The sequence below is a fragment of the Diplotaxodon limnothrissa genome, linkage group LG18, assembly GCF_057381915.1.
Source record: "Diplotaxodon limnothrissa isolate DT_005_m linkage group LG18, D_limnothrissa_male_GT1.1, whole genome shotgun sequence".
Lineage (NCBI taxonomy): Eukaryota > Metazoa > Chordata > Actinopteri > Cichliformes > Cichlidae > Diplotaxodon > Diplotaxodon limnothrissa.
The window spans coordinates 12,605,188-12,632,299 of NC_140613.1; the positions used below are offsets into that span (position 1 = coordinate 12,605,188).

Sequence of the window (27,112 nt, forward strand, 5' to 3'; positions counted from 1 at the left end):
TTGCGTCAGAATAAAGTTTATTTTACTGTGATTAGATTTGGTCACGGCCGGCTCTCGTACGGTGACTATATCTCAAACTCAGGAGAGACAAAAATGATGCGAAACTTTATGCTGATTTCATGTTTGCTAACAAGATTATAGAAAAGCTCAAGTTAGCTCTTATATTATAATCTTGTCATAGCCTACGTCTCCTTTTTTGCTTTATCCGCATAAGATTTAAAGATTTTTATCTTCTGTTTTTGTCTTTTGTCTGAAAAAACGACTGAGCGTCCATCAGCTGGCACATGTTTTGAGCTACAGCTACTCCTTCACCACATCCATATCTGTGTGCTTCCTCGTTTCCTCCTGCCTGACAGCTCCACATATTCAGCATCCTTTGTCCAATATTTCTCTTTATAAATCGGGAGACAGACATAGTTTTAATAATTATAGACCAGTATCATTGCTATCACAGTTTTCTAAAGTGCTTGAAAACCTCTTTGCACAAAGATTTGATAGTTTCATTGAAAAACATCAACTGCTAAGCGAAAGTCAGTACGGATTTCGACGGAACAGATCAACAGCAATAGCATTAAAGCAGGATTGAAGACATTTCATCAGCAACACATCATAATAAATATACTATAGGGGTATTCATTGATTTAAGAAAAGCTTTTGACACTCTGCAACACTCCATCTTGATTTCTAAGTTAAGAACTTATGGTGTGAGAGGAATAGTATTGAACTGGTTAAGCAGCTATTTAGATAATAGGTTTCAGTATGTGCAGTGTTTAGGCAATTCATCTGATAGAATGAAAATAGAATGTGGGGTCCCTCAAGGTTCTGTTTTAGGACCAAAACTTTTTAATTTATATATAAATGACATTTGCGATGTGTCAAAAAGGTTGAATTTTGTTTTGTTTGCAGACGATACAAATTGTTATTGTTCCAGAGAGAACTTGAAAGAATTGGCTAAAATTATGGTTATTGAAATGAAAAAAATTAAAAAATGGTTTGATGTAAATGAGTTTTCACTGAATTTGGAAAAAACTAAGTTTATGATATTCGGAAACTGTGTAAAGGAGGAAGAGATAGTATTATCTATAGAGGGAGTATTAATTGAAAGAGTGACAGAATTCCGTTTTCTGGGTGTAATAGTGGATGACAAGTTAACATGGAAATCACATATTGAACATGTTAAAAAAAAGTTGGCTAAAAGTATTTATATCCTGGGTAATGTTAGATATATATTAGATTACAAGACAATGAGAATATTATATTTTTCATTGTTTCTACCCTATCTGAGCTATTGTGTTGAAGTATGGGGGAATACATACGTGACTAATATGAAACCATTATACTTATTACAGAAGAGAGCGCTTCGAATTATGCATAATGTTAAATATAGAGAACACACTAATAATTTGTTTATAAAATCGAAATTGTTAAAACTAGACGATATAGTGAAATTACAGACTTTAACTATTATGTTTAGGGCGAAAAATAAAACACTACCTCTTAAGTTACAAAGTTTATTTGTATTGTGTTCAGAAAATGGGGACAGCAGAAGGAAGTTTTATTTTAAGCACCGCTTTGCTTGAACCACACAAAGGCAAATGTGTCCAACAGTCATAGGCATAAGAAACTGGAATTCTCTCAGTGATCATCTTAAGTGTTGTATAAATGTTTCTCAATTTAAAATCTGCTACAAGAATAAAATGATAAACCGATATGAAGAAGTTGAAAAGAATAGAATTTAATTGCAGAAAAATGATCCTTTTAGTTTGATTTTTAGTGGTATTGCTCATTGTTGAGTATATTGTTCTGTTTGCTTTGTTTTGTTTTATTATGTGCAGAAAATTGTCATAGTGTAATTTTGGTTGCCTACTTGTATTATCACAGATAGGGGGCAGGTATCAATAAGAATTTATTCTTCTTCCTGCTCCTTTTCATGCATGGAAACAGTGTTACTTTAATTGAAAGGAAGGTTGTGTATGGGAATGCATTACTGCTGTACCATGTGTGAAACAAAAAAATAAAATAAAATAAAATAAAATAAAATAAAAATATCCACTATTCTTCTGCACATCCACAAACCATCTCAGCCTTAGCTCTTTGACTTTGTCTCCAGACTGCTCGACCTGAGCCGTCCCTCTGATGTACTCCTTTCTAGTCCTGTCACTCCCAGTGAAAAGCTTAAAATCTTCATCTCTGCATCCTGTCTTTGTCAGTGCTACAATCTTCAAACCAGACATCATAGCAGTTCTCTCGTTCACATTGCAAACCCTTCCTTCTGTCACAAATCAACCCTGACACTCGATGTTCCTCTGCTCTCCAGAACATACCTCCACCTCTCCAAGCTCTCTTCCACCTGCTCCCTACTCTCACTACAGATCACAAACACATTTCACAGAAACTACCATCAACCTGTCATCAGCATCAACCTAATCCCTGATGCAGGCCTTGTCAGGCCTGATAGGCGAGCAAAACTCAAAAGCAAAACCAAGAGAGACCGTCCTAAACTTTTTTCATAAAGACTTATTTCACACAAAAAGGAATTCAGACAATAGAAGACTTGTCTAGAACTCTGGGGAAATGCACAGGTCTGATGAGGCACAGCCAGGTGGTCCTACTGGCTGAGGAGCGAGAAATCCAGAACTCCGCCCCAGGAGGGGCGCATGAACCGGATCTTGACAACCCTAACCTTGAACTCATCTGTCACACTGCATACCTCATACATGCCCTTATACGTAGATTATGAGGAACAACTTTGAAAGAAAATACAAAAAACCAAAACAAAACCCAACCATCCCCCCAATAATTGTACTCAGTCTGTTTGTAAATATAGTAAACATCTAAGTTGAATTAAAAAGAATATTCTATATTTAAAAGAAGACAAAGCATTTCACGTTATTTTAACCCCCACCCCTTCCTTTTATCACAGCAGCTAACTCGTTTCTAAAATTAGATTTTTATCTTTTTTTAGTACATGTTTTTGTCACCGGTCAATTTTGTTGTTCTTTCCAAACCAATGCGCTTGAATGCGCGACATGTCTCGAGGGTCTTTCCTTTCCGAGCTTAAATGTTTGAACACGAATGCAGCACTTACCTACATAAAAGGCCTGAGTTGGTACAGGCCAGTGATGCCAAAAGTTATATTTGACGTTTCAGAGTTTTTGACAGTATCCCACTGGTTTGTTATACTCGATAAATAATAAATCAATGTGAAATTGTGTGTTTTTGTGTTTTAACAAGACACAATTCAGGATGGAACGAATATACCAAGTTGTACACTGCCCCTGTTACATTCCGATAATGGACTGGCCCGTGGTTAGGCCTTTGCAGTGGGGAGTTGTTTGACGGACCCCGCAAGTTTTTCTATACTTTACCTGTTATTTTTGTTTGTCTAAAGAAGGGCAAATACTCAGCTTTTGGCATCACTTGCTTCGTTATTCATTTGGTTTGTCGACGGACCGTAAAGATTAACAGTTTAGGGCGTGGTACCGGGCCAAAGTAGGAAACAAGGTAGATAGGAAGGACGATATCGTTGAGTCGGACTGTCCACGGCTGAGCTTATGATGCCGACGTTGCGGGATAGCACCATGTCCCACCCCGGCGAGAATTCCCACCAAGTCCGGGTGAAAGCTTACTACAAAGGGTAAGAAATAACCATGTATTTTAGTATTTAATATATCCAATTGGGAATAACTTACTAGCACCAGTTGGAAAGACGGCTAGTAAGCTGGCTAACACTAGCTCAGTCAGCTAACGGCTGGCTAATGTTGGGAACCACCGGGTTTCGGTAAACTTGGGCAGGCGGACAGGTGACACTGTCCAGGCGCTCCGCCTGCGAAAAGTCAGTCTCGGTGGTATCTGAGAAATTTTTCAGCTACACGGCGAAATTGTCATGTGGTTTAAATTAGTTAAATCTGTCTCAGCATGAAAGCTTTGGAGCTAGTCTCTCAGCAGCGGGCTAACAGTTGCTATCTAAGTTGATAAGGATTTGGCGTCTTGTTATTGATCGTCTTTACATTTATTTTGTCCTATCTCTGGCAGCACAACATGTCCTAAAATACCGCTTTTGTGTCACTTCGGGAGGCACAATGTGATAGCAGGAAATCCTAATAATTGTTGAGCTTTCACAATAACTGAGGAGCTTTGAAAATCCAAATTAAGTAGTGATGTTCATGCCTTTTCAGTTAGACAATGTAATGTAGACCTATTATTTTCAGCCTCTGTTATCCAGTACTTACGTGATATTAGTTACAACAACGAAACCATGTACCACTTTTATATGCAGATATGATGAGCTCATTATAAATAAAAGTAATTAAATCTAAAGATTTGTTTTTTATTTTGTTTCAAAAAATTATCAAGCTGTAATCAGGTTATAACTGTGTCACATACAGTAAAGGACACATGAGCTGGCAGTGGGAAATCTTTTGGTTTACAATTCTGCTTCCTCAAAAACAGCAGCAACCATCATAAATGTTTCTGACTAGTTTAGGAGCAGTTTATCAACTTTTGATGTTCACACTGTAGCCAGAACTGTAATATCAGGGTTTTGCCTGGCTCAAAAAGGGGTAAAGAGACTGTGTTATTGAACTTTCCAGCATTTTGTTTCTATTTGTGGCCACTTGCTGAACAAAAATCAATTTTAAGCTTAGTGCAAAGATGCTGTTTGAACGTATTCTTATCACAGTTTCTGTGATTTTCCTTTGTGGAATGTCAGAAGCTCTCTGATAGGCGCCAACGTGTTTTCTATAGAGGAAAACCCCGGATAATCTAATATTTACATAAAGGAAAGCCTAAACCAAGTCAGTTAGCAAACAGACTTCAGCACAAGACCTGAACAATAGACATCTATGTATTGTCCATTAATGTATGACATATCCAGGTGGACGGCATTGTCTTTGAGTTTCTGTCATGCTAAATAAGCATTTCGTTTCACAGTTGATTGTCATGATAGAAATAATTGATTACTCGGTTGTTTCAATTATACTTTGCCTCTGTTTGATGGAGTCAAGAGATTAGAGATCAGTCAAGACTTGAAAAGCGTGTAGTGCAAGTCATCTCAGCCATACCCGTGTGACACACCTCAGTACCTCTGTGATGTGTGTTGATTATTGGGTGGCATCTCGCAGAGAGAGGCATGTGAAATATTTCTGACGCGACGGCTGAGGAATCTCAGCTATGCTGCCAAAGAGAGATTGCAGTGTAATGGTCTCATGATTCTGCTATCGGGATGCATTAAGCCAGGATGCCATCTGAGTTGTTTTCTTTCGCTGCAGAAGTTAAGACTGAAAGATGTTAGAGCTAGTAATGCACCAAATCAATATAGTAGATTAGGCAGTAGTGTCATGTCGAAGCTGTTTACCGACTGTTTTTATAAGGCCACAACAACACATCTTTATACACCTTATTGTATGAATCATCGCACAGTGTGACATATGGACGTTGAGAACGGCAATACTTCCTGTGACAAAAGACCAGAGATGGGGAATGGAGCTTTTTGTAGAGCATAAATTTTCAACATTTTCCCCTGTGGACTTAAACACCATGTAACTTGGAAAATTTTCATAATATGAAGATAAAATTTTAAATGATGTCATTTAATATGTTCACATTATTGTTTAAAGAGAATCAAAAGAACAGCTTCTTCTGAGGGAGTGAGGTGGGAGGCACTGATTTTATTTTGTTTTTTTAACTTCAGATCACCCTCTTGGGTTTTGGGCATTGTGACTTGCATTTTCCCGTAAATTCGTGACATTGGTACTGACACAATTCCATTAATTCTGACTGAACCGATTGCAGCTAATTAATCCGAAATGAAAATAGACGGTGGCAGTGTGGCTGCTTGAAAACAAGAGCCTCTTTCATGTGACATAAAAGCGTTAAGACTTAGCAGGTTGTTCAAACACTACAACAGCTGATTTCACAGATTAATTCCATATCCGGTGCTAAAATCATTATATCTGAAGTCATATGCTATAAAACGCCCACCTCCGTGACTTTATCAATGAGCTTACTCTCTTATCTGCTCTTAGTGTGGGGTGTTTTCTGGGTCTTTTCTTCACTGTTTGCATGTTTGCTGTCAGTCAGTGCCAGCAGCAGATTGGTGTCAGCCTGTAGCAGTCACCAACGCGTCTTTATTTTTCTCTCATTCGGGCTGCAAACGCACTGACCGTATGACCAGCAACTGATGGCGATGCTTTTATTTTATAGTCTGTTTCTTACGGTGGCAGAGGGTCCCAGGGGCTCAGCTGGATGAGTGGGCACTTGTTTTAGAGGGTTTTTTTACTGCTCTCCCGTATGATAGAAGAGTCAGACAAAAAGACATACACAATTGAGTATGGAGAGATCCGGGGAAAAGTGACTCCTAACAGGGGGATATGTGCATGTGTGGTGTAGACCAAGATAAATCATGAACCCAGGATTCCCCAGCATAACATAACATAGCATAACAGGTCTAGTTGCTGTAAAAATAAGCTAAAGTTCCTACTGTTGAAGGTACCTTCAACAGGAGTTAAAAATAGTTGCCTTTCAGGTGAGATGGTTTGGGGATGTCCTATTTGATGTGGCCCATTACATTCTGGAGTTTCTCTCAGCTGATTCAAGAACATCTCAGTGTACCTGCAGAAGAATGCGAGGGCTGACTATGGAAAGATGGCTTTCCATCTTTTCAGTAGGCTTTAAATGCCACAGCACAGGTAAACACCTTATTAAAACACTTTAAATGTTTGAAAGCTATAGATAAAGAAAGCACTAAAAATGCATAAATTATGCAGAAACGGTTTACAAATTCTAACAAAACAGTGTCTTTATATCGCTATAAATAATTAAAAGTGGTCCTTAGTGTGGTAATGGACCTCTTTAAAACGTGACTTGGCAGGAGATTTTTCTGTGTTTTTAGCTTTTAACCTAGTGCTTGTCTATTTCTTTTTTTTTTTCTCTAGATTTTTTTTTTTTTTCTTGTTTGTGCTGGGTTTGGAGGGCAGCCATCTGATGTTTTCCTCTTTGCTCTTGTTTTAATGATTCAGCTTATCTTGGTTGTGTATTGAAGCACAAATTTAACATTATTTTTGCTTGCCTTTCTGTAAGAAAAAAGATAACCCATAGCTTAAAATGTTTAAACCTTGTATAGTTTTAGCTTGTCTTCTTAACAAAAACCTCAGTTTTTTTTAATTCACTGCACTATTTTGCCAGGAAAATTGTTTGTGCAGATTTGCCGACACAAACTAACACAAGGTTTCCTGTGTGCCAGATTAACTTCAGGATTCCTGTGTAAGGCATGTTGTTTGGCAGGAAACTAGGATTACACAGGCCTGATGGAGCAGTGGAGTTATTTTCCTCTTTTGAAAGGATTTGCTCTTCTTTGTCAAAGACTCTGCCATCTGCATCCCTGCTCGAAGGCCCGGCTTTGTTAAAAATATGGCAAGCAGTTCTTCCCTTTTCTCGTTATTTTTGGTCTGAAAGCCCCTCAAGAACTCAACTGCCGAGCCACCCACCTAAATGCCCATCTATCTACCAGAATGCTCCTCCACTGTATCTGATTCTCAGATAAATGTGTGCGATTCCTGCATTGTAAGGTCTATGTTGTGTGTAGCTATGGCTCATGTGTTGCATATAGGTGTTAAGCGTAATCTTGTCTCTGAGATCAGCAGGAGTGTGTTTGGCTGCTGTTGTTTTATTGCACAGAGTGACACTCCCTGTTTAGCTCTGCAGGTGAGCTATGTTGCCTGGAGACCACAGCATCCTGCGGTCAACACTAGGGCTGAACGATTATGGAAAATAATCTAATTGCGATTTTTTGCCCCAATATTGCGATTGCGATGCGATATGCGATTATTTTTTAAGGTATTTGTCTTCTGTATTATTAAACAAAGACAAGCAATACATCATATAGTATGGCCAATACTATATTACATTAATTTTAAACTGTTCTTTCCTGGAAGACAGACCTCTGTTATGATGACATGAGGTGATGCATGAATTGATGACTGACATTTTTATTTAACTTCTTCAATCACAACAGTATATTTGAACATACACAATAGTTTATTTTTAGCTTACAAACATCTGAGCATAAAGTGCTGACAAGGAACCCTGGTGTAAACATTAAAATGAAAGTCAGTACAATGTGCAGATTGCAGAAATATACATAAAAAAAATCAGTGGCTTTACCACACTCAGTTTTTCGACATCTGTGAACTACTAGACAGTCATTCAATTAAAAAATAATATTAAATAAATAAAACTAATAAATAAAAAATACACACATCTTACTGATCTCTGCAGTCAGTAACATTACACATAAAGTGCAAACATAATAGCAATTGTATAAACACACACACAAACACGCCTTTAAAGTTTAAAGGCGTGAAATTGGACGGTCTAGTTCTGATTAGCGTCACCGCTGTCTCGGTGGAGTTTAATAAACTCGGCCGTCTGCTTCTTGCTATCTAAAATATAACCAGACACTGGTGTAAATTCTCGACTGTCTCATACTTCTGTTTAATAAGTTTTCTGTTTGACGTTTAGTCAGCTGTGTGAAAACCAAGGAGGAACCCACCCGGGGGATTAATAAAGTTTTATTTTATCTAATCTAATAACTTTAATCTCAGCCAAACCGATTTACTCACGAACAAACAAAACACTGAAAAAAGCCCAACAATAACATTTTTAGGTTGTCTAAGTGACTTATATATTACGTTTAACCCGAGCAGCGAAACTCCGCGGTGATCTGAAAATGATGTGCCGGGAGTTGTGCCGTTCTCGGCCGCATCAGTAACCCTCGAGCTCCCGGCTAGCTGTCGAGCTGGTGGGTAGCAGATGCCTCTGAAAACGTCGAAGCACTTTTGCAAATATGGGATATCTTGATAAACCGAGCAGATATTTGATGTTTACACAACTACTTTCTCGCCTGAAAATATGTTAAAAGTTTATTTTGTGACCCAGAAAGATTAGTATGAGTAATTTTAAAACTTAGTAGCGGCCGCCATTGCTGGAAACTGGAGTTTGGCTGGGCCGCGCTATGAATTCTGGGATATGGTAGTAATTTGGACAGCCTTCGGCGCGTCGCTGTGACGTAATCGGTCTACAAATGCGGCCTCAGGAGGATGCAGCCCATGAATTGTATAATATAATCGCAGTATAATCGCAGCCTTTGCGGTTAGAAAATTGCACTTGATTATGTCGCGATATTATCGCAAATGCGATATATCGTTCAGCCCAAGTCAACACCAGCAAAGGCCAGACCTGACTGGGAGGAATCAGGGAATTATTTGTTTGTTTTGGAGGTGGGGGGCTGTTTTGGTAAAAATTTTGCATGGCTTCATTACACGACCTGTCTTTTCTTTAGTGCGTATGTGAGCTTTATGTTGGAGATTAGCATCTGTCTGTGTTTTCATGAAAAGCTTTGCTGTGCGTGTGTATGTGGGTTAGGGCTGAACGATATATCGCATTTGCGATAATATCGCGACATGATCAAGTGCAATTTTCTAACCGCAAAGGCTGCGATTATACTGCGATTATATTATACAATTCATGGGCTGCATCCTCCTGAGGCCGCATTTGTAGACCGATTACGTCACAGCGACGCGCCGAAGGCTGTCCAAATTACTACCATATCCCAGAATTCATAGCGCGGCCCAGCCAAACTCCAGTTTCCAGCAATGGCGGCCGCTACTAAGTTTTAAAATTACTCATACTAATCTTTCTGGGTCACAAAATAAACTTTTAACATATTTTCAGGCGAGAAAGTAGTTGTGTAAACATCAAATATCTGCTCGGTTTATCAAGATATCCCATATTTGCAAAAGTGCTTCGACGTTTTCAGAGGCGTCTGCTACCCACCAGCTCGACAGCTAGCCGGGAGCTCGAGGGTTACTGATGCGGCCGAGAACGGCACAACTCCCGGCACATCATTTTCAGATCACCGCGGAGTTTCGCTGCTCGGGTTAAACGTAATATATAAGTCACTTAGACAACCTAAAAATGTTATTGTTGGGCTTTTTTCAGTGTTTTGTTTGTTCGTGAGTAAATCGGTTTGGCTGAGATTAAAGTTATTAGATTAGATAAAATAAAACTTTATTAATCCCCCGGGTGGGTTCCTCCTTGGTTTTCACACAGCTGACTAAACGTCAAACAGAAAACTTATTAAACAGAAGTATGAGACAGTCGAGAATTTACACCAGTGTCTGGTTATATTTTAGATAGCAAGAAGCAGACGGCCGAGTTTATTAAACTCCACCGAGACAGCGGTGACGCTAATCAGAACTAGACCGTCCAATTTCACGCCTTTAAACTTTAAAGGCGTGTTTGTGTGTGTGTTTATACAATTGCTATTATGTTTGCACTTTATGTGTAATGTTACTGACTGCAGAGATCAGTAAGATGTGTGTATTTTTTATTCATTAGTTTTATTTATTTAATATTATTTTTTAATTGAATGACTGTCTAGTAGTTCACAGATGTCGAAAAACTGAGTGTGGTAAAGCCACTGATTTTTTTTATGTATATTTCTGCAATCTGCACATTGTACTGACTTTCATTTTAATGTTTACACCAGGGTTCCTTGTCAGCACTTTATGCTCAGATGTTTGTAAGCTAAAAATAAACTATTGTGTATGTTCAAATATACTGTTGTGATTGAAGAAGTTAAATAAAAATGTCAGTCATCAATTCATGCATCACCTCATGTCATCATAACAGAGGTCTGTCTTCCAGGAAAGAACAGTTTAAAATTAATGTAATATAGTATTGGCCATACTATATGATGTATTGCTTGTCTTTGTTTAATAATACAGAAGACAAATACCTTAAAAAATAATCGCATATCGCATCGCAATCGCAATATTGGGGCAAAAAATCGCAATTAGATTATTTTCCATAATCGTTCAGCCCTAATGTGGGTCATGTAAACTTGGATGTGGTAGCGCCGAGTGTGAGATGAATGGTTCTAGGGTCTGTGGCAGCCCTCATTAGGACCCTTCTCCTCGACCCTCCTCCATGCTTGATCGCTCATCAGTGATGAATAACTTCATGCTGGGCAGTTGGGACTGCAGTCCTAATCACAGCTATCACCCCTTCCTCCTCCTCCTCCTCCTCCCTTAATTTAGCCGTGCCGTAGAACAGGGCACAGGAATGCCAGACTCGTGTGGAATGCTGTTTCCTCCTTGTTCCTCACGAGCGACGAGCTCCTAGTTGCTCATAACACAAATCTTCCACCACTCGAAGGAATCCTATAGCACAGCTTCTTTTTGAGACGGGTCACTAAATTTCTACTTTACTTCTTTACTGTGTTATTTGTCTCGTAACATGTATTTCACACAAATGGAGTAAATGTTTTGAACCAGACTGACCTACTCTCTAATGTCTGTTAATGGGGTGGGGTCTTTGAAGAGCCACTATTCCCGTAAACATGATAAATTAGCATATACTTAAGGAAAAGAGTCTGAAATGCCAGACATAACAGAAGTCTATGCATTTTTATTTTGCCCATTCATTGAACAAAACCTGTTTGGCAGGTATCAGAATATTTTTACACCCACGAAAAAAGGGTGTAATTTGGCAAAAGGATGTGCTGTGGCCGTTTTTATGTGTAAAATCACTCAGAGAAGTGGAAACTACAGAGTGTCTTTTGTTTTAGTCTTACACAGTGCACAAACAAACCACAAGAACAGCAGTGTGGTTATTATAATTAACTGAAACTAAACTAAAGATTGAAATGGTGTGAGACTCCATTTTACTTAACTTAAATAAAAAAAACAAAACAAAACTGCAGCTGAAACGTGTTGTGCTAACAGAACTAAAATAAATAAATGAGAATTACTCTGCCAAGGCAGCTCACTCATTGGGCAGTATTTAATTTTAAGGGAATGGCATTGTATTTTTTTGTATATATTCTTGTTTTTTGTTCTTTTTAAACTTAAGAAATTTGGGGTGTAGTAAAAATGCCACATTTTGGGACAATTTGAATAAAGTCAGATGTGAAATTAGTCAGCGATCAGTGATATCGGAAGTCAAATGTGACTAATTGTGTGATATTTAGAATCCCATATAACAATATAATTTGCTAATTGCCAATACAAACAAAAGCAGTAATTCTAAGCTTAGTTTTAAAGATAAAATACAATTGATGAAAACTTGAACTGAGTTTCTCTTGAAGAGGTCAGAGGTCCAAAGTAACATAACAATTAGAATCCCCATATACCATTCCCTTTGTGGCTGTATGTTGTCAATAGAAACAATGGCAGTTAGGTATGTAGATTTAAAAAAAAAAAAAAAAAAATCTATATAGCATTATTATCACTTTGGCCTTCAGATCACTGTTGACCTTAAAGAGAGGTCAGAGGTCAAATCTGTAAATCTTTTTACAGTACGTGCTATATGTTGATGATGAACACCACACTCATGAGAATCATAGTTATAAGGCTTTTTGTCACTTTTCGTCCAATAAATCATTAAGTTGGCGTTGAAGACTAGATGTAAGCTAAATTTTAATGGATTGTTAACATGACCCTACTAGGGCTGCCACGATTAGTCGACTAGTCACGATTATGTCGACTATTAAAATCGTCGACGACTAATTTAATAGTCGACGCATCGTTTGAAGCTTTGTAAGATCACAAAGGACGCAGGAATGAGTAGTAGGATTTAAGAGTGTAATAACGGACTGAAACAGAAGATGGCAGCACTGCATGTACAAGGATGCCAGCTGCCGTTAAACCCCGAAGAAGAAGAAGCTGTGTCCCAGAATTCATAGCGCAGCCCAGCGCAGTTGTCGACAATGGCGGCAGCTAGTTAGTTTTAACTTTACTCTTATTATTCTTTCTGGGTCACAAAATAAACGTTTAACATATTTTCAGGCGAGAATGTAGCTGTGTAAACCTCAAATATCTGCTCAGTTTATCAGGACACCGCATATTTTCAAAAGCGCTCCGACGTTTTCGGAGACGTCTGTTACCCACTAGCTCGTTAGCTAGGCGGGGGCAAGGCTAACTAGAGCCGTGAGAACACCGGACTCCCGGCAAATCGTTTTCAAACCCACCGCCGTCTTTCGCTAGTCAGGTTAAACATATATATAAGTCACTTAGATAACTTAAAAATGTTAGTTTGGCTTTCTTTAGTATTTTATTTGTTCCTGAGTAAATTGGTTTGGCTGAGATTAAAGTTATAGTTTTTGCACAGCTAAAACTGTCAAGCAGACAGCTGATGATCAGAAGTGTGAGACGCTGGAGAATATACTCCGGTGTCCTGTTATATTTTAGAAAGCAAGGAGTTTATTAAACTTCACCGAAACAATCTGCAAATTTCATTAAAAATTAATAAACTACCATCTTGTCTTTATTTTTAGTTAGCACAAACACTTCAAGCTGTAAGCTAATGATAGTTATATAAGACCAGATGCTGCTGGTGCAATAAGCTGTACGCTGTACGTCCAATGGATGATGATCTGATTAGTCGACTAATCGCAAAAATAATCGGTGACTAGTCGACTATCAAAATAATCGTTTGTGGCAGCCCTAGACCCTACTCTACACCCCACAGACAGAGTGAAACACGCAAACACTACTAAAAACACTACCTCCTCTGTGGAAGCAATAGTAGTAATAAAAAGTAAAAGTAAAACTGCTTTATTTTTAATCCTTTGTCAGTATGGTCAAACTGAAAAGCCTGAGGGGGCTTTGGTGTTTTATTTTATCACTCTGGCGTGTCTTTTATGTTACTTAGTCATCTGTCTCCACAAAGTGAAATGTTTGTAGTGTAATATCTGTTCTGGACATCTGAAATGTCATTCTTGAAAAATGCCACCTGTATTACAATAATTAAACTAATAAAGACAAAACTGAATATTTTAAATTGTGGAAACTAAACTGAAACCATCATAGGTTTCTTTATTTATGTTACACATAAAAAGTAATAATGTACCTAACTGACCAGTTTTAGCTTTTAATCTTCTTGTAGTGCTTTGCTCTTACATCAGCACAGATGGGAAAATTACTAATGCAGTTAACTCCACAGCAAACTTAAAACTTAAAACTGTTAGTTAACATGTGAAGGTTTCTGTTATGAATTTGCTGAATTACTTACAAGTGAAGAATCCTAATCAAAAGAAGCAGCACGTCAGTCATCAAACAGCTGCCTGCTTGGTGGCCTTGAAAAACAACCTCTTTCAATTAAGTTCAGCACAGTCATTATTGGTTTGGAACAATCAATAGTTTTTCAATTAAAGTTAGACTTAATGAGGACAAAAAGGGAAAATGACCAAAAGTGTTTAATAGATTTTCAAAAAAAATGCTGTAAATTTTCTGTCGACCGTCTTGTGAATTGAGTGATTGTAAGTGTCATCTTGGCTCATTGTGTCAAGTGTGAAAACACATTACCTTTGTGCTTCCTTACTTTCAGTCCTGGTGAGATTAAAAAAGAGAAACCATTCAATAACAGTCATGTTCCTTATCCACAAGTCTTTTGGTTTTCTTTAGTTCATTATTTAACTGATATTTAACTGTTTATGTGAGAAATTACCTTAAATGTTGGAAATGTCTAAACTCTGAGAATCCAAGGTGAGGTCTTTTTAATTTGTTGCATCATATTTTTAAAACAAAGAATTCTGTAATGTGAGAAGTAACAGGGTTTTCCTGCATCTTTAAAATAAAAACCTTTGAAACGGAAAAAAAGTATTTCTAGCAGGACTTGTTTTTACATTAAAAACAAGTAACAGAAACATGATATATTGGTATTGGCATTTATAATGACTGAAAAATGATGGTTAATAAGAAAAGACAGGAGAAACATCCTTCAATCATGTTATGAGTGTTGATTGAGTGTTGCATTGTCCACCAGAGGCCACTCTGCAACTTCACTCTTGGCAACACGTTTGGAACGCAACAAACACAACAACCAGCGGAGCAGAGTTGTGCTGATTGAAGTCAAGTAATCCAAGAGTTGCTGTGACTATGAAGCACGATTATTCTTAGGCTGTCATGTTATCTTGTTACAACAACAACAACAACCTTTATTTATAGAGCACATTAAAAGCCTAGGCATACCAAAGTGCTTTACAAAAAAAACAATAAAATAATACAGTTAAGAGCATTAATATCAAATATAATAAGAACAGCAGACAATGTTCACAGTAGAAAGCCACTAATAAAATGGACTGCAGCACATAGATTATAGCAGACCCAGTGCCGCATGATAGAGAACACCAAGAATGAAGGAATAGTAAAAAGTTAATGCAATAGGTCGCAGTTAACAGTCAGCATTTAACGGGTAGAAAAGGCAAGTTCAAAAAGATAAGTTTTAAGGCGTGCTTTAAAAGAAAAAATAGAATCAGACTCCCGAATGCCAATCGGGAGGCTGTTCCATAACTCAGGTGCAGCAAAGGCAAACGATCGATCGCCTCTAGATTTCAACCGAGATCTGGGCTGAACTAACAATAACTGCGAGGATGACCTTAAAGCCCTGGCAGGGACATAAGGGTTTAAAAGTTCCTTAAGATAGGTTGGTGCAGTATTATTGATAATTTTAAAAGTAAGGAGCAAAATTTTAAATTGAATACGGTATTTGATAGGCAGCCAATGCAGCTCAGCAAGAACCGGAGTAATATGGTCAAACTTCTTGGTTTTAGTTAGAATACGTGCCGCAGCATTCTGAACTGTCTGTAATCTATGTAGGAGGGTAACATGGAGACCAGAATAGAGTGAGTTACAGTAATCCAGTCTTGACGTTACAAAAGCATGAATGAGCTTTTCTAAGTCATTATACGGGATATAGTGTCTGGCCCTGGAGATGAGACGAAGCTGATAAAAACTAGATCTGACAACAGCAGACACCTGTTTATCAAGTTTAAAGGAGCTGTCAAACAAGACACCCAGATTCCTGACAGTATCAGAGAAAGAACTAGTAAGAAAGCCAAAGGCATCTTGAAGTTTGGCGCGAAGGGCATTACTGCCAAAAATCATGATTTCAGTCTTCTTTTCATTGAGAATAAGAGTATTTGCCAACAGCCATTTCTTGACCTCACTCATGCACTCACGAAAGTTATTTAAAGATAAAGCGAGATCATCATGTAACTCAAAATAAATCTGGATGTCATCCGCATAATAGTGAAAAGCAATGTGGTATTTCTCAAAGATAGCGCTTAAAGGAAGCATATACAGTGAGAAAAGGGTCGGGCCTAACACAGAACCCTGGGGGACACCACAACAAACAGGTACAGGGGAAGAGGAAGATGAGGCCAGATGTACCGAAGAAAGCCGATTGGAGAGGTAAGATTTGAACCAGTCCAAGGCAGTGCCCTTAATGCCAACAGAGTGCTCTAATCTTGCGACTAGGATGTTATGGTCAACCATATCAAATGCAGATGAAAGATCCAATAGAACTAAAACAGAAGGACGACCATTATCAGCCATAAGTAAAAGATCATTAAAAACACGAAGCAGCGCTGATTCAGTGCTATGATGTTGTTTAAAGGCTGATTGGAATTTATCATTTATATTATTCTCGTCCAGGTAGGTCTGCAGTTGAAGTAGAACCACCTTCTCAAGGATTTTAGCCAAGAAAGGAAGCTTGGAAATCGGTCTATAGTTGGCAAAATCACTATGATCCAGATTATTTTTCTTTAAAACGGGTTGAATAAAAGCATGTTTAAGAACTGAAGGTACATAACCAGAAAGCAAGGAGAGGTTCAATATAGACAATAGACAGGGTCCAATTACATTAAAACAATCCTTGACTATACGAGATGGAAGAACATCATGTACACAATTAGTATTGTTTAGTTTCTCAGTTATACGCTTCAGAGTGGGAAGTGAAATTAATTCAAATTGATGTAAGGCAGCAGAACAGTCAGGATTAGACATACTGTCAGCCACCAAAGGAAGCGTAGATCTAAGAGATAAAACTTTATCTAGAAAGTAGTTTGAAAATTTTTCACAGAGACCTGGGGAGCACGAGAGTGGCATAGAGGGACGAGGATTCACCACTGAGTTAAAAATTTTAAATAGGATGCGAGGATTGTCACCATTAGAAGTAATAATCTTAGCGAAGAAGGCTGCTTTAGCCATTCTGGCAGCAGATTGGAATTTCGAGCGGCTAATACGTAAAATGTCATATGATGACTGGAGTCTATCATTCCTCCACCTCCTCTCATCGCGCCTGCACAAACGCCGTAGAACACGGACAGAGTCGTTTAACCAGCATTGCGAGTAGGTTCTGGGGCGTTTGTGTTTGATAGGTGCAATAGTGTTAAGAATCGAAGAACATGTAGTTAAAAAAGTATTGGTAAAATTCTCAAGTGTGTGTGGGATAAAACAGTCCGACATATTAAATGAAGAATTAACAAAAGATGTAGAGAAGTTGACCACAGTATCGGCGTTAATAGTCCGAGTAGGATGGAGAGGAACCTCCAAGTAAGGGTCAGTGATACCCAGGTCAACGTCAAAGATGACCGGGGAATGATCAGAAAGTCCAGTATTTCTAATTTCCTTAATGCATATATCCACGTTAAATGAAAAAACCAGATCAAGGGTGTGACCCTTAACATGAGTAGGTTCATTTACCCACTGGGTAAGATTAAAAGAGTCAGTCAGTGCAGAAAAATCTTTAGACAGGTGGTCATCCATACAACAAACATGAATATTGAAGTCACCAGAAATAACTACAGAATCATATTTAAAAAGAATAGAACCCAAAAAATCAGCAAATTCAGAAATGAACATCTTATGATATTTAGGCGGACGATAAGCCACGACACACAGAGTAGTTCGAGGGCCAGTCAATTCCAATAGCTGAGCTTCAAAGCTAGAATAGGTTGGGGAGGGTAGCAGCCGTGCCTCAAGTTTATTTCTAAAAACCGAGGCTAAGCCACCACCTCTACCAGTAAGCCTCGGTGAGCTAAAAAAGGCACAGTCAGAAGGGAGAAGTTCAGAGAAGGGGATGAACTCACCCGGAGAGGTCCATGTCTCAGTCAAAAATAAAACATCCAGACCCGAGGAGAGAAAAAAATCATTTAAGAGGAAGGCCTTATTAGAAAGAGACCTAACATTAAACAAGGCCATCCGAGTCCGAGGAGTCCTGTCCTTAGTAGTAGCTCGTTTGAGGGTACTGAGGTTGTTTTGTTGAACACCACGGCCAGGCAGTGATATCCAAGAACGAGCAGAGTGGAAGGCCACTGGGCAGGCAGGATAGGACTGAGGGCCAACGGGACATATCCAACGGTGGTTGAGCAGTTTAGTCGCAAAGCGGCTACCAAGATGGTGGATGAAACGAGAAAATTCACAGCTAGTAGGGGGGTAATCCGTAGCCATGGCTCTGATATAAGCCTTGAAGCGGACACGGACACCACTCCTTCTACCCCGTCTCCTGGGGCGTATCCTGCGGGGCATGGGAAGAGGTAAATCGGTCAGATGAGTGGGAGAGACGGGCATCAGGGGAATGGCATCACCCGCGGTCCCAAGACAGTTCGGTCGTTGAGAACAGGAGAAACGAAGATTCAGGAGCGTGTTTCTATCATAGGTTATTAGCGTACAATCACCTAGAGAACAAAGTGCCAAAGATAAAGACACAAGGAGTACAACGCCGAGGCGCAGACGGAGTCGAAGACGGCCAGCCATGCACACCGGCGCCATCTTGGAATGTATTACCCAAATGAATAAACTCCCTTTTGTTTTGTTAGGGACTCATAAATAACTACACATAACACGTGCAAGGGAAATTTGTTTGTTTTGTGTATTGTGTCTGCGGAAGTGGCTTCAGAAGATGGGTGCACTGGGGATGGACATGATCAGCAATAATACTCAGGTAGACTGTGGTGTCAAATAGTCCTTTCCCACTAGTACCTACTTGTCTCGACTCAATGCGGCTTCACTCAACTCTGTTTCGGTCATAGAACCTAATGTGTGTGGATTTGTTGTAGCACACGGCGGAAAGTCCTGTGATATCATTTGTATGCGGCATGAATGCCACAATAATGGAGGACATCAAGGCGACGGTATACCTGGTGCCCGTTGAGTGGCGTTTTGTCAGACTTGGGGACTGCTGTGTGGGTTTTTGTTTTTGTTTGTTTTTTTTAATGCTTAAATTTTTTTTTTTTAGAAATGGCTACTCTAAATGGCTTTAGAGTAGCCATTTCTCTTAATGCCAGGTTTAAAACATGGTGGATTTGATTCTCATGACTCTTTGAGTTATGCCACTGACTAGCCAATTGGTGGCATGTACTCTCTTGAAATCACATTTTTGAATAGTCTCAGATCACTTGGAACCCTGGCCAGGTACTACCACATAATGGAAACCCCTAAAAACTGAGTCGAACTGTTCCGAGCTGATCCGACTAGGTACTAGTGGCAAAGGGCTATTAAGCAATGCCCAAAGTGTGCCAAAAAAATATCCTCCACACCATTACACCACCATCTGAACCATTGATAAAAGGCAAGCTGGATCCCTGTTTTCATGTTGTTTTGAGAGTCACCAGACTCTGTTTTTCTGTTGTCAAATTTTGGTGATTCTTTGTGAATTTCATCCTCAGTTTCCTGTTTTTAGCTGATAGGAGTGGCACATGATGTGGTCTTCTGCTGCTAAAGCCAATCTTCTTTGAGATTTGACATGTTGTGCATTAAGAGATGCTCTTTTGCATACCTTCGTTGCAGAAGACATATCTGAATGTTATTAATTATTAATACAATGTATAGCTTGGGACTTTTTCCAGTGATCACTAAGCCCAGCAGGATTACAGCACAGTCGGCAACCCTAATAGACAATATATTTACTAATGAAATAGAAAATAGAACCATAAGTGGTCTCCTAATTAATGACATCAGTGATCATCTACCTGTTTTTATAGTGTATAACAGCAATTACAGGAAGGTTAAACAGCAAAACACAATAAAATACAAACGAGTGAGAACAGCAGAGTCAATAAACGCATTCAAAAGTGATTTACTCAAGCAAGAATGGGAGATGCTGTATAAGGAAAAAAATATTGATAAAGCTTATGAGATTTTTTTAGGAAAATTTAAACTGTTATATAATAGTCATTGCCCAGTAAAGAAATATAGTAAAAAACAAAAATATGCAGAGTGCCCATGGATTACAAAAGGATTGCAAAATGCATGTAAGAAGAAAAATGCCTTATACAGAGAATTTATAATGAACAGAAGTACAGAAGCTGAAAATAAATACAAGAAATATAAAAATAAATTAACGAGTATTTTAAGGTCATGTAAAAAGGAATACTATGAAAAATTACTGATTATGAATAAAAATAATATTAAAGGGATCTGGAAAACATTAAATACCATCATCAAAAAGGGCTCGGGGGAGGCAGACTATCCTTCGTATTTCACAAATAATGATAGAAACATTACTAATATGAGCGAGGTGGTAAATGATTTCAACAAATTCTTTGTAAGTGTTGGGCCAGACTTGGCTGAAACAATTCCTGATATAACAGATTCTGTAGAGAAAGAAACTAGACTCATTGACCGCAATCCTCATTCAATGTTCTTAACGGTGGTGGAAGAAATGGAAATCATTGATATTGTTGGGAAATCACAAACAAAAAACTCTACAGACTCTGACGACATTGATATGGAAATCGTTAAGAGAGTGATAGAGGGCATTTCCAAACCCTTAACACACATTTGCAATTTGTCCTTACAAACTGGTACATTCCCAAAACAAATGAAAACAGCTAAAGTAACACCACTGTTTAAAAATGGTGACAGACACCAATTCACAAATTATAGGCCTGTCTCTCTACTTTCTCAATTTTCAAAAATACTGGAAAAAGTCTTTAGTAATAGACTTGACAAATTTATAGATAAACACAAAATAATAATGGATAGTCAGTATGGTTTCAGATCAAATAGATCAACATCATTGGCATTAATGGAACTGATCGAAAATATCACCAACAATATAGATAAAAGACAATGTATAGTTAGTGTATTCATTGACCTAAAAAAAGCTTTTGACACAATTAATCATGACATATTACTTGATAAACTGGAGTACTACGGCATTAGAGGAGTGGTGTTAGAATGGGTAAAGAGTTATTTGAGAGACAGGCAGCAATTTGTGAAAATTGGGGAATATCAATCAGAGTGTATGGACATTGTTTGTGGAGTTCCGCAGGGGTCAGTATTGGGACCAAAGCTGTTTATCCTCTATATCAATGATATATGCAGAACATCAGATATACTACAGTTTATTCTATTTGCAGATGATACAAATATTTTTTGTACTGGAGAGAACTTACAGCAGCTTTTGGAAATTGTCACACAAGAAATGATTAAACTGAAAACATGGTTTGATAGAAATAAGCTATCATTAAATTTGAAAAAAAACTACATTTATGTTATTCGGAAATTGTAAAAAAGATGCAGGAGCAAAATTATTAGTAAACAATGTTGAAATAGAGCAAGTTTCGGATACAAAATTTCTGGGTGTGATAATAGATAACAAAATCTGCTGGAAACCTCACATAAAGCATATACAAGCCAAACTGTCAAGAAGCATCTCCGTACTAAGTAAAGTTAAATATTTTTTGCCTTCCAAATCACTCCGGGTACTTTATTGTTCACTTATATTACCATATTTGGAATACTGTGTGGAAATTTGGGGAAACACATATAAAACTGCACTTCAACCAATATGTAAAATTCAAAAAAAAGCAATCAGGATGATTAATAAAGCAGGATTTAGAGACCATACTAACATCATGTTTTTGAAATTAAAAATACTGAAGTTTATGGATCTTATAAAATATAAAACTGCAAAAATTATGTACAAGGCCAGATACAATATGTTACCAGGAAATATACAGAGGATGTTCTATGACAGAGAAGGAGACTATGAATTGAGGGGGAAATTGAATCTAAGGATTCTTAAAGCACGGTCAAAGGTTAAAACCTTTTGTGTCACTATTTATGGGGTAAAACTGTGGAATAGTTTTACTATAGATCTACAGCAATGCTCAGGAATTAGTAAGTTCATGAAAATACTTCGAAAACTGATTTTGGAAGAATATGATACCGATAAAGATGATCACCCATTGTATGTATAAAAATATCAAATTATATCCAAATTATATCAATCACGGTAGCCAAGTTTATATAGGTTCTCCTCGTGTATCGTGTGGAGTATGTGATGATGGGAATTAGGTGAATTATGTGGGATCAATAAGATGTTGAGCAGGGGTAGGAATTAATAAGTATGTTCATACTTCTTCCTACTCCTTTTCAGACCAAACATTGTTACATTATGTCAGACGATTTTGTTTTATTTCATTATATATTTTTTGTTTATCTGAACACATACGTGTGTGTGTGTGTGTGTGTGTATATCTACATATATATTCGTATCTGTAAATGAAAATATATGTAGTGTGTATATATTGTTTTTTGTTTTATATGTCTGAAACAAATAAAGATACAATACAATACAATACAATACAATACAATGTCAGTTACTTGAGTTGTTTCTGTTGCCTTTCTTATAGCCTATAAGCAGTGTGGTGATCCGCCTCTATCATCAACAATACATTTTCACCAAGACAACTGCTGCTCAATGGATAGTTTGTTTCTGAGATTATTCTTGACAAACCCTGGAGATGGTTGTTTGGGAATACCCCAGTAGATTTCAGTAGGTTTCTGAAAGACTTGAACTGAACAACCATGCCACATTCAGCGTTGCTTAAACACCTTTCTTTCCCATTCTAATACTCAGTTTGAACTTCAGTGGCATGTCTAGATGCAGTCCATGTGACTGGCTGATTAGTTATTCACATTAACAATCATTGAAACAGGTGTACCTAATGAGGTGGCCAGTGAGTCTATTTTTGATCACTGTGTTCTACTTCTTTCCTGTATCAGCTGCAGTCTTTAGCTGAGCTCGTATCTGTGTTAATGAGGAAGTTGTTTGAAACACTGGAGATTTGGCTAAACTTTAACTACAGCATAGCCGCACAGTATTTAATGAACACCCTCAGCTCCGGTCCAGTCACACGTGACTCAGTTAGTCACTCGCTGGCATCAAAACGGCGCTTGGATCATGTACAGTCATGGTGTTGGAATTGTAGTGCGTGTGTGTGTTCATATACTCTTGAACCTTTGATGTTATCAGGGTTTTAGTAGGAAGTGGAGCTGCCATGCTGGTCCTGGAGGAGAGATCAGACTTGAGGAGTGCTGTTTCCAGTCTTTTTCTCCTCCCCCTCCTCTCACTGGTAATGATTAACACCAGCAGGATGGAGGAAGAGGGTGAGAAAATAGAGAGCGGAAGGGAAGGAGAAGAAGGCATCAGACTTGTCTCTTGACGTCAGCATATTATTGCTTTATTCATTCTTGATGTGTGGTTTCGCAGACAGTTTAATACCTGCTGTGCGGAAGCTGTGCGCTGACGAATCATTTCAGATCCTCCTGTTAATGTCTTTCACCAGCTTATTGGTATTAATTATGTTTGTTCCCTTTTGAGGACTGAACCTGCATTGACCCCACACACCTCAGTCTGTCCTTGAACTTGTGTAGTAGCTGCCTTTAAAAGACTGGGATTTTATAATTGTGATAAAATGCTTTCAAGTTGATGAAAATCTGGAACCAGCTGGGATGAAGGCTGTAAAGGGAGTAAGAGGGCTTTGTCCCCGGCTGGAGGTGGGGAGTGCATTTACACATCACTACCTTTTTCCTTGTTTTTGCCCATTCCCTCTTCTCTCTTATTCCTGATCCTGCTCCAGTAGCCGCCTGAGATCAGATCTCTTGTCGCCTGCAGACCTGTAAAAGCTTGTGTTTTACATCTCTACCCCCATCTTATTGTGTAGTAAGCACAGACAGCAGGTAACGTCTATCCTGGCGCTAACATGAAATTATGAGTGGAGTGCTGACTGCTTCCATGGGGATAACTGCTCAGCAGTTCTTATGTTTTTTTTTTAAATTTAACAGGTACAACACCATGCAGTGTTAAAGAGTAAAATCCTGCATTTTAGCCAAATTGTTCATTTAAGCAGGTAGAAAAATCTAAACAACCATCCAACACCTACATCCCTTTAATGACTAATTTTCCAAATGTGATGTGCCTGAATGGGACCACACAGTCCCCTCTAGTGGTGACACTTGTGCAAATAACGGGACAGTCTTTTGTCTAACAAATTCATTTAAAGGAAGTGGGAAAAGGCCGTCCTATACCATGTGTATAGTGCTTTGCCCCTGAGTCGTTTCCCCTCTCTCCTCTCTTACATTGTGACTAATCCTGTAAGGACGTTTTCCAGTTTACTTTTTTGTGCTAATTGGTTTGTTTTTAATTTGTCACCCATTTAAAAAAATCTTATCTTTGCATCTATCTGTTTCTGCCTACTTTTTAGGGTAACTCCCCCTTTACCCCTAACTAGATGGGGCTCATAAAACTACAAAAAAACAAAAACAAAGCTGGTGTTCAGCAATGGCAAAATATTTTTGCTTTTCAGGGATTTTCAGTGTTGCAATGATGAACAACAGATGATGAACCTGTGTGCCGGGGCAGCTATGGGGTGGCAGTCATATCGAGTGATCTAGATGGATGTTTTAAGCCTCCTTGAGATGTCTGGAGATGTTTGAGCTTTAAGAGAGGCGTGGAAACTCATCTATGTATATGAAAGAGGGTGCAAAAAAAAACAAGAGCTTTGTAGCCAAAAATGCAAAAGAATAATTGTTTTATGCTATTTATATTGTTTTCATAATCATTAGAAGCCCAAATCGTCTGTCCATCCTTCCAGGGTTACAGGAGAGCTGGAAGCAAGAAGCAGAGTTACTCTCTGGACAGGTTCCCAGTACATTAAAGGCCAAATTAGCATCATACATGAGATGAAGGTTTGATCAGTGAGGTCTAGCATTGTCAGAAGTTATATTTGTTCTTGACTGAGCTTCCCTGCTTTTCCATAAAGGGACTGCAGTGGTGGACAGTGAGCCCTAAACCACAGCGGTCACGGTCCAAGAACAGCCACTATCAGCTGTGCCATTTTGTTTGAGTGTGCAGCTGTCTCGCTCAGTCCATGGCAGGCTTTCTCGCTCTTGTTTTTGCTCTTTCTCACACCCACAGTCATGCTGTACAGATGAATGCACACACAAATGTGACAGACTGTGACTCACAGTGTTTAAAAAGAAAAAAGAAAAAAAAAGTGCTCTCTCACCTCTTTTCTCCCCATCATAAGTCTGACATTCTCCAGAGTTTTTGTTTGACGACATAAGCGAGAGCGGGGGACAGATTGGAGGAGTAGAGTGTTTAACAAATCTTTATGAGTAATGACTAGTGCTGATACAATCACTTATCATTTGATTAGCCAGTTATTAAATAAAAATGTCAAACTTTTCTCCTTTCACACTCTCAAATCTTTCAGGGTTTCTTACATTTCAATTGAGTATTACTGTATTTTAGATTACTGGCCAGACAAAATGTCATCTTGAACCTTGGGGAGTTTATGATAGACATTTTTTGTTCTGCATTGTGATATTTAAAGGACTGAAAAGTTTGTACAAACAGTAATCAGCAGATTATGTAATAATAACAATACATTTTCTTCAGCAGCCTTAGTAACAATATTTGATGTCTGTGAAGTGGATCATAATATTGTATCCATGTTGCAGAGAATGGATCTATGCATGTACTGATATTCAGATTTGAAACGCTAGTCATTCAGATTTGTTGACTAAGGAGGCCATTTGTATGTTTGTGGAAATTAACAAGAGGTATATAATGACATATAATAAGCAATAAATAGTGTCTGCACTCGGTTTGCACCCACAACTTTTTTTCCTCTCTGCTTATGAAACTTGTTTCTTAAACAATACAGAACAGTGCAGAACAGTGTACTGTGCTGGTTATGGATGGATATAGATAAGATTACATTGCATGTTTTCAGCATCACTGTCTGTACAAAGTAGCAACGTAATGATTCTCTACATCAAATCATACATTGTTTTCCAGATATATTTAGTATCCAGATGGATGAGTTATAGTTTTATGAAGGGGGCAGATGTCGTGTAGGCTGTAGACATGCTTTCTAATACTGTAAGTTTAGGCATTTTAACATGTGAGTCTATGGTGATTGGCTCACATTTGGAATCACCCTCATATGGCCTTTAGAAGTACTACAGCTTTTGGCTTATCATTTTCTTTATTCGCTTTTAACTCCAGAGGTTCTCGGCTGTATAAAATATGGGCCCAACTTCTGGGTCTGAAATTTGAAGGCATCTGAGAAGTACCTTAGACCTGCATTCTTTTTGATGACCACCAGGGGGCGATAGCTATAATTGCAAAAAGAACTTGAAAGCTTCACTTCTCTAAATATGTTCCTGATATTTTATGGTGTAAATTTTTATTCTAAGCATCAGAGATGATTATCCAGGACATACTCATTGGCTATCAAAGACATTAACTACTGAGAGTGCAGTACAGTCAGCTCTGCCCTTTGTTGGTCGCAGCCACTTTCAAAAGATGAGGATAGTAGATATGGAGATGCCAGTCTTGGGGTTTCAGTATAGGACTTCAGAAACCAATGTATGATGGTCACATCACACCCCTAAAAGTGATATGTTGTAGCTGTATTTGTTTTTATTTATTTGGCCTTGGTCTAAATAGTTAATACTGAAATTAATCTAGTTGAATGACTTTTATTGGCTGTGAATGCGTCTAATAGAAAATGTTAGAGTGGCAGGAAAGTCAAATATTGACTCTGTGGTTGGTATTGATCCAGTATGTCTGATTGTTTCAAGTTAAATAATATACTTGTTTTTCTTTCCTGCAGGGACATCATGATCACACATTTTGAACCGTCCATCTCGTACGAAGGCTTGTATGGGGAGGTGAAGGACATGTGCTCCATGGACAACGACCAGCTCTTCACGATGAAGTGGATTGATGAGGAAGGTACGTTTCTAATCAGACTGCTGCCTCCACCTTAAGGTGAACAGCCATCAAAGCTGGGGCTTTTTCACAAATTAACTTATGGAAAAACAACCATTATAGAAATATGATTTAGGAGCCACGGGTTGAATTTGGCAGCATATGATGAGCACAGGCTCACATCAGCACATATGTCATTACCACTGCATTCCATTACCATTGCATACGTCTTGTCAGTCCAGATGTATGCAGGCTGATT

The 27,112-nt window shown here is 38.4% G+C and overlaps 1 protein-coding gene across 1 annotated transcript in view; it reads left to right on the forward strand.

The window, feature by feature from the left end:
- The first annotated feature begins 3,319 nt into the window (after nucleotides 1-3,319).
- prkci (protein kinase C, iota) overlaps nucleotides 3,320-27,112 on the forward strand; it is a 55,526-nt gene continuing 31,733 nt past the window's right edge. Inside the window, exons 1-2 of the mRNA XM_085376945.1 lie at nucleotides 3,320-3,637; nucleotides 26,756-26,877. Coding sequence (XP_085233071.1) covers nucleotides 3,555-3,637; nucleotides 26,756-26,877 — 205 coding nt within the window. The 5' untranslated portion in view covers nucleotides 3,320-3,554. The remainder of the gene's footprint in view (nucleotides 3,638-26,755; nucleotides 26,878-27,112) is intronic.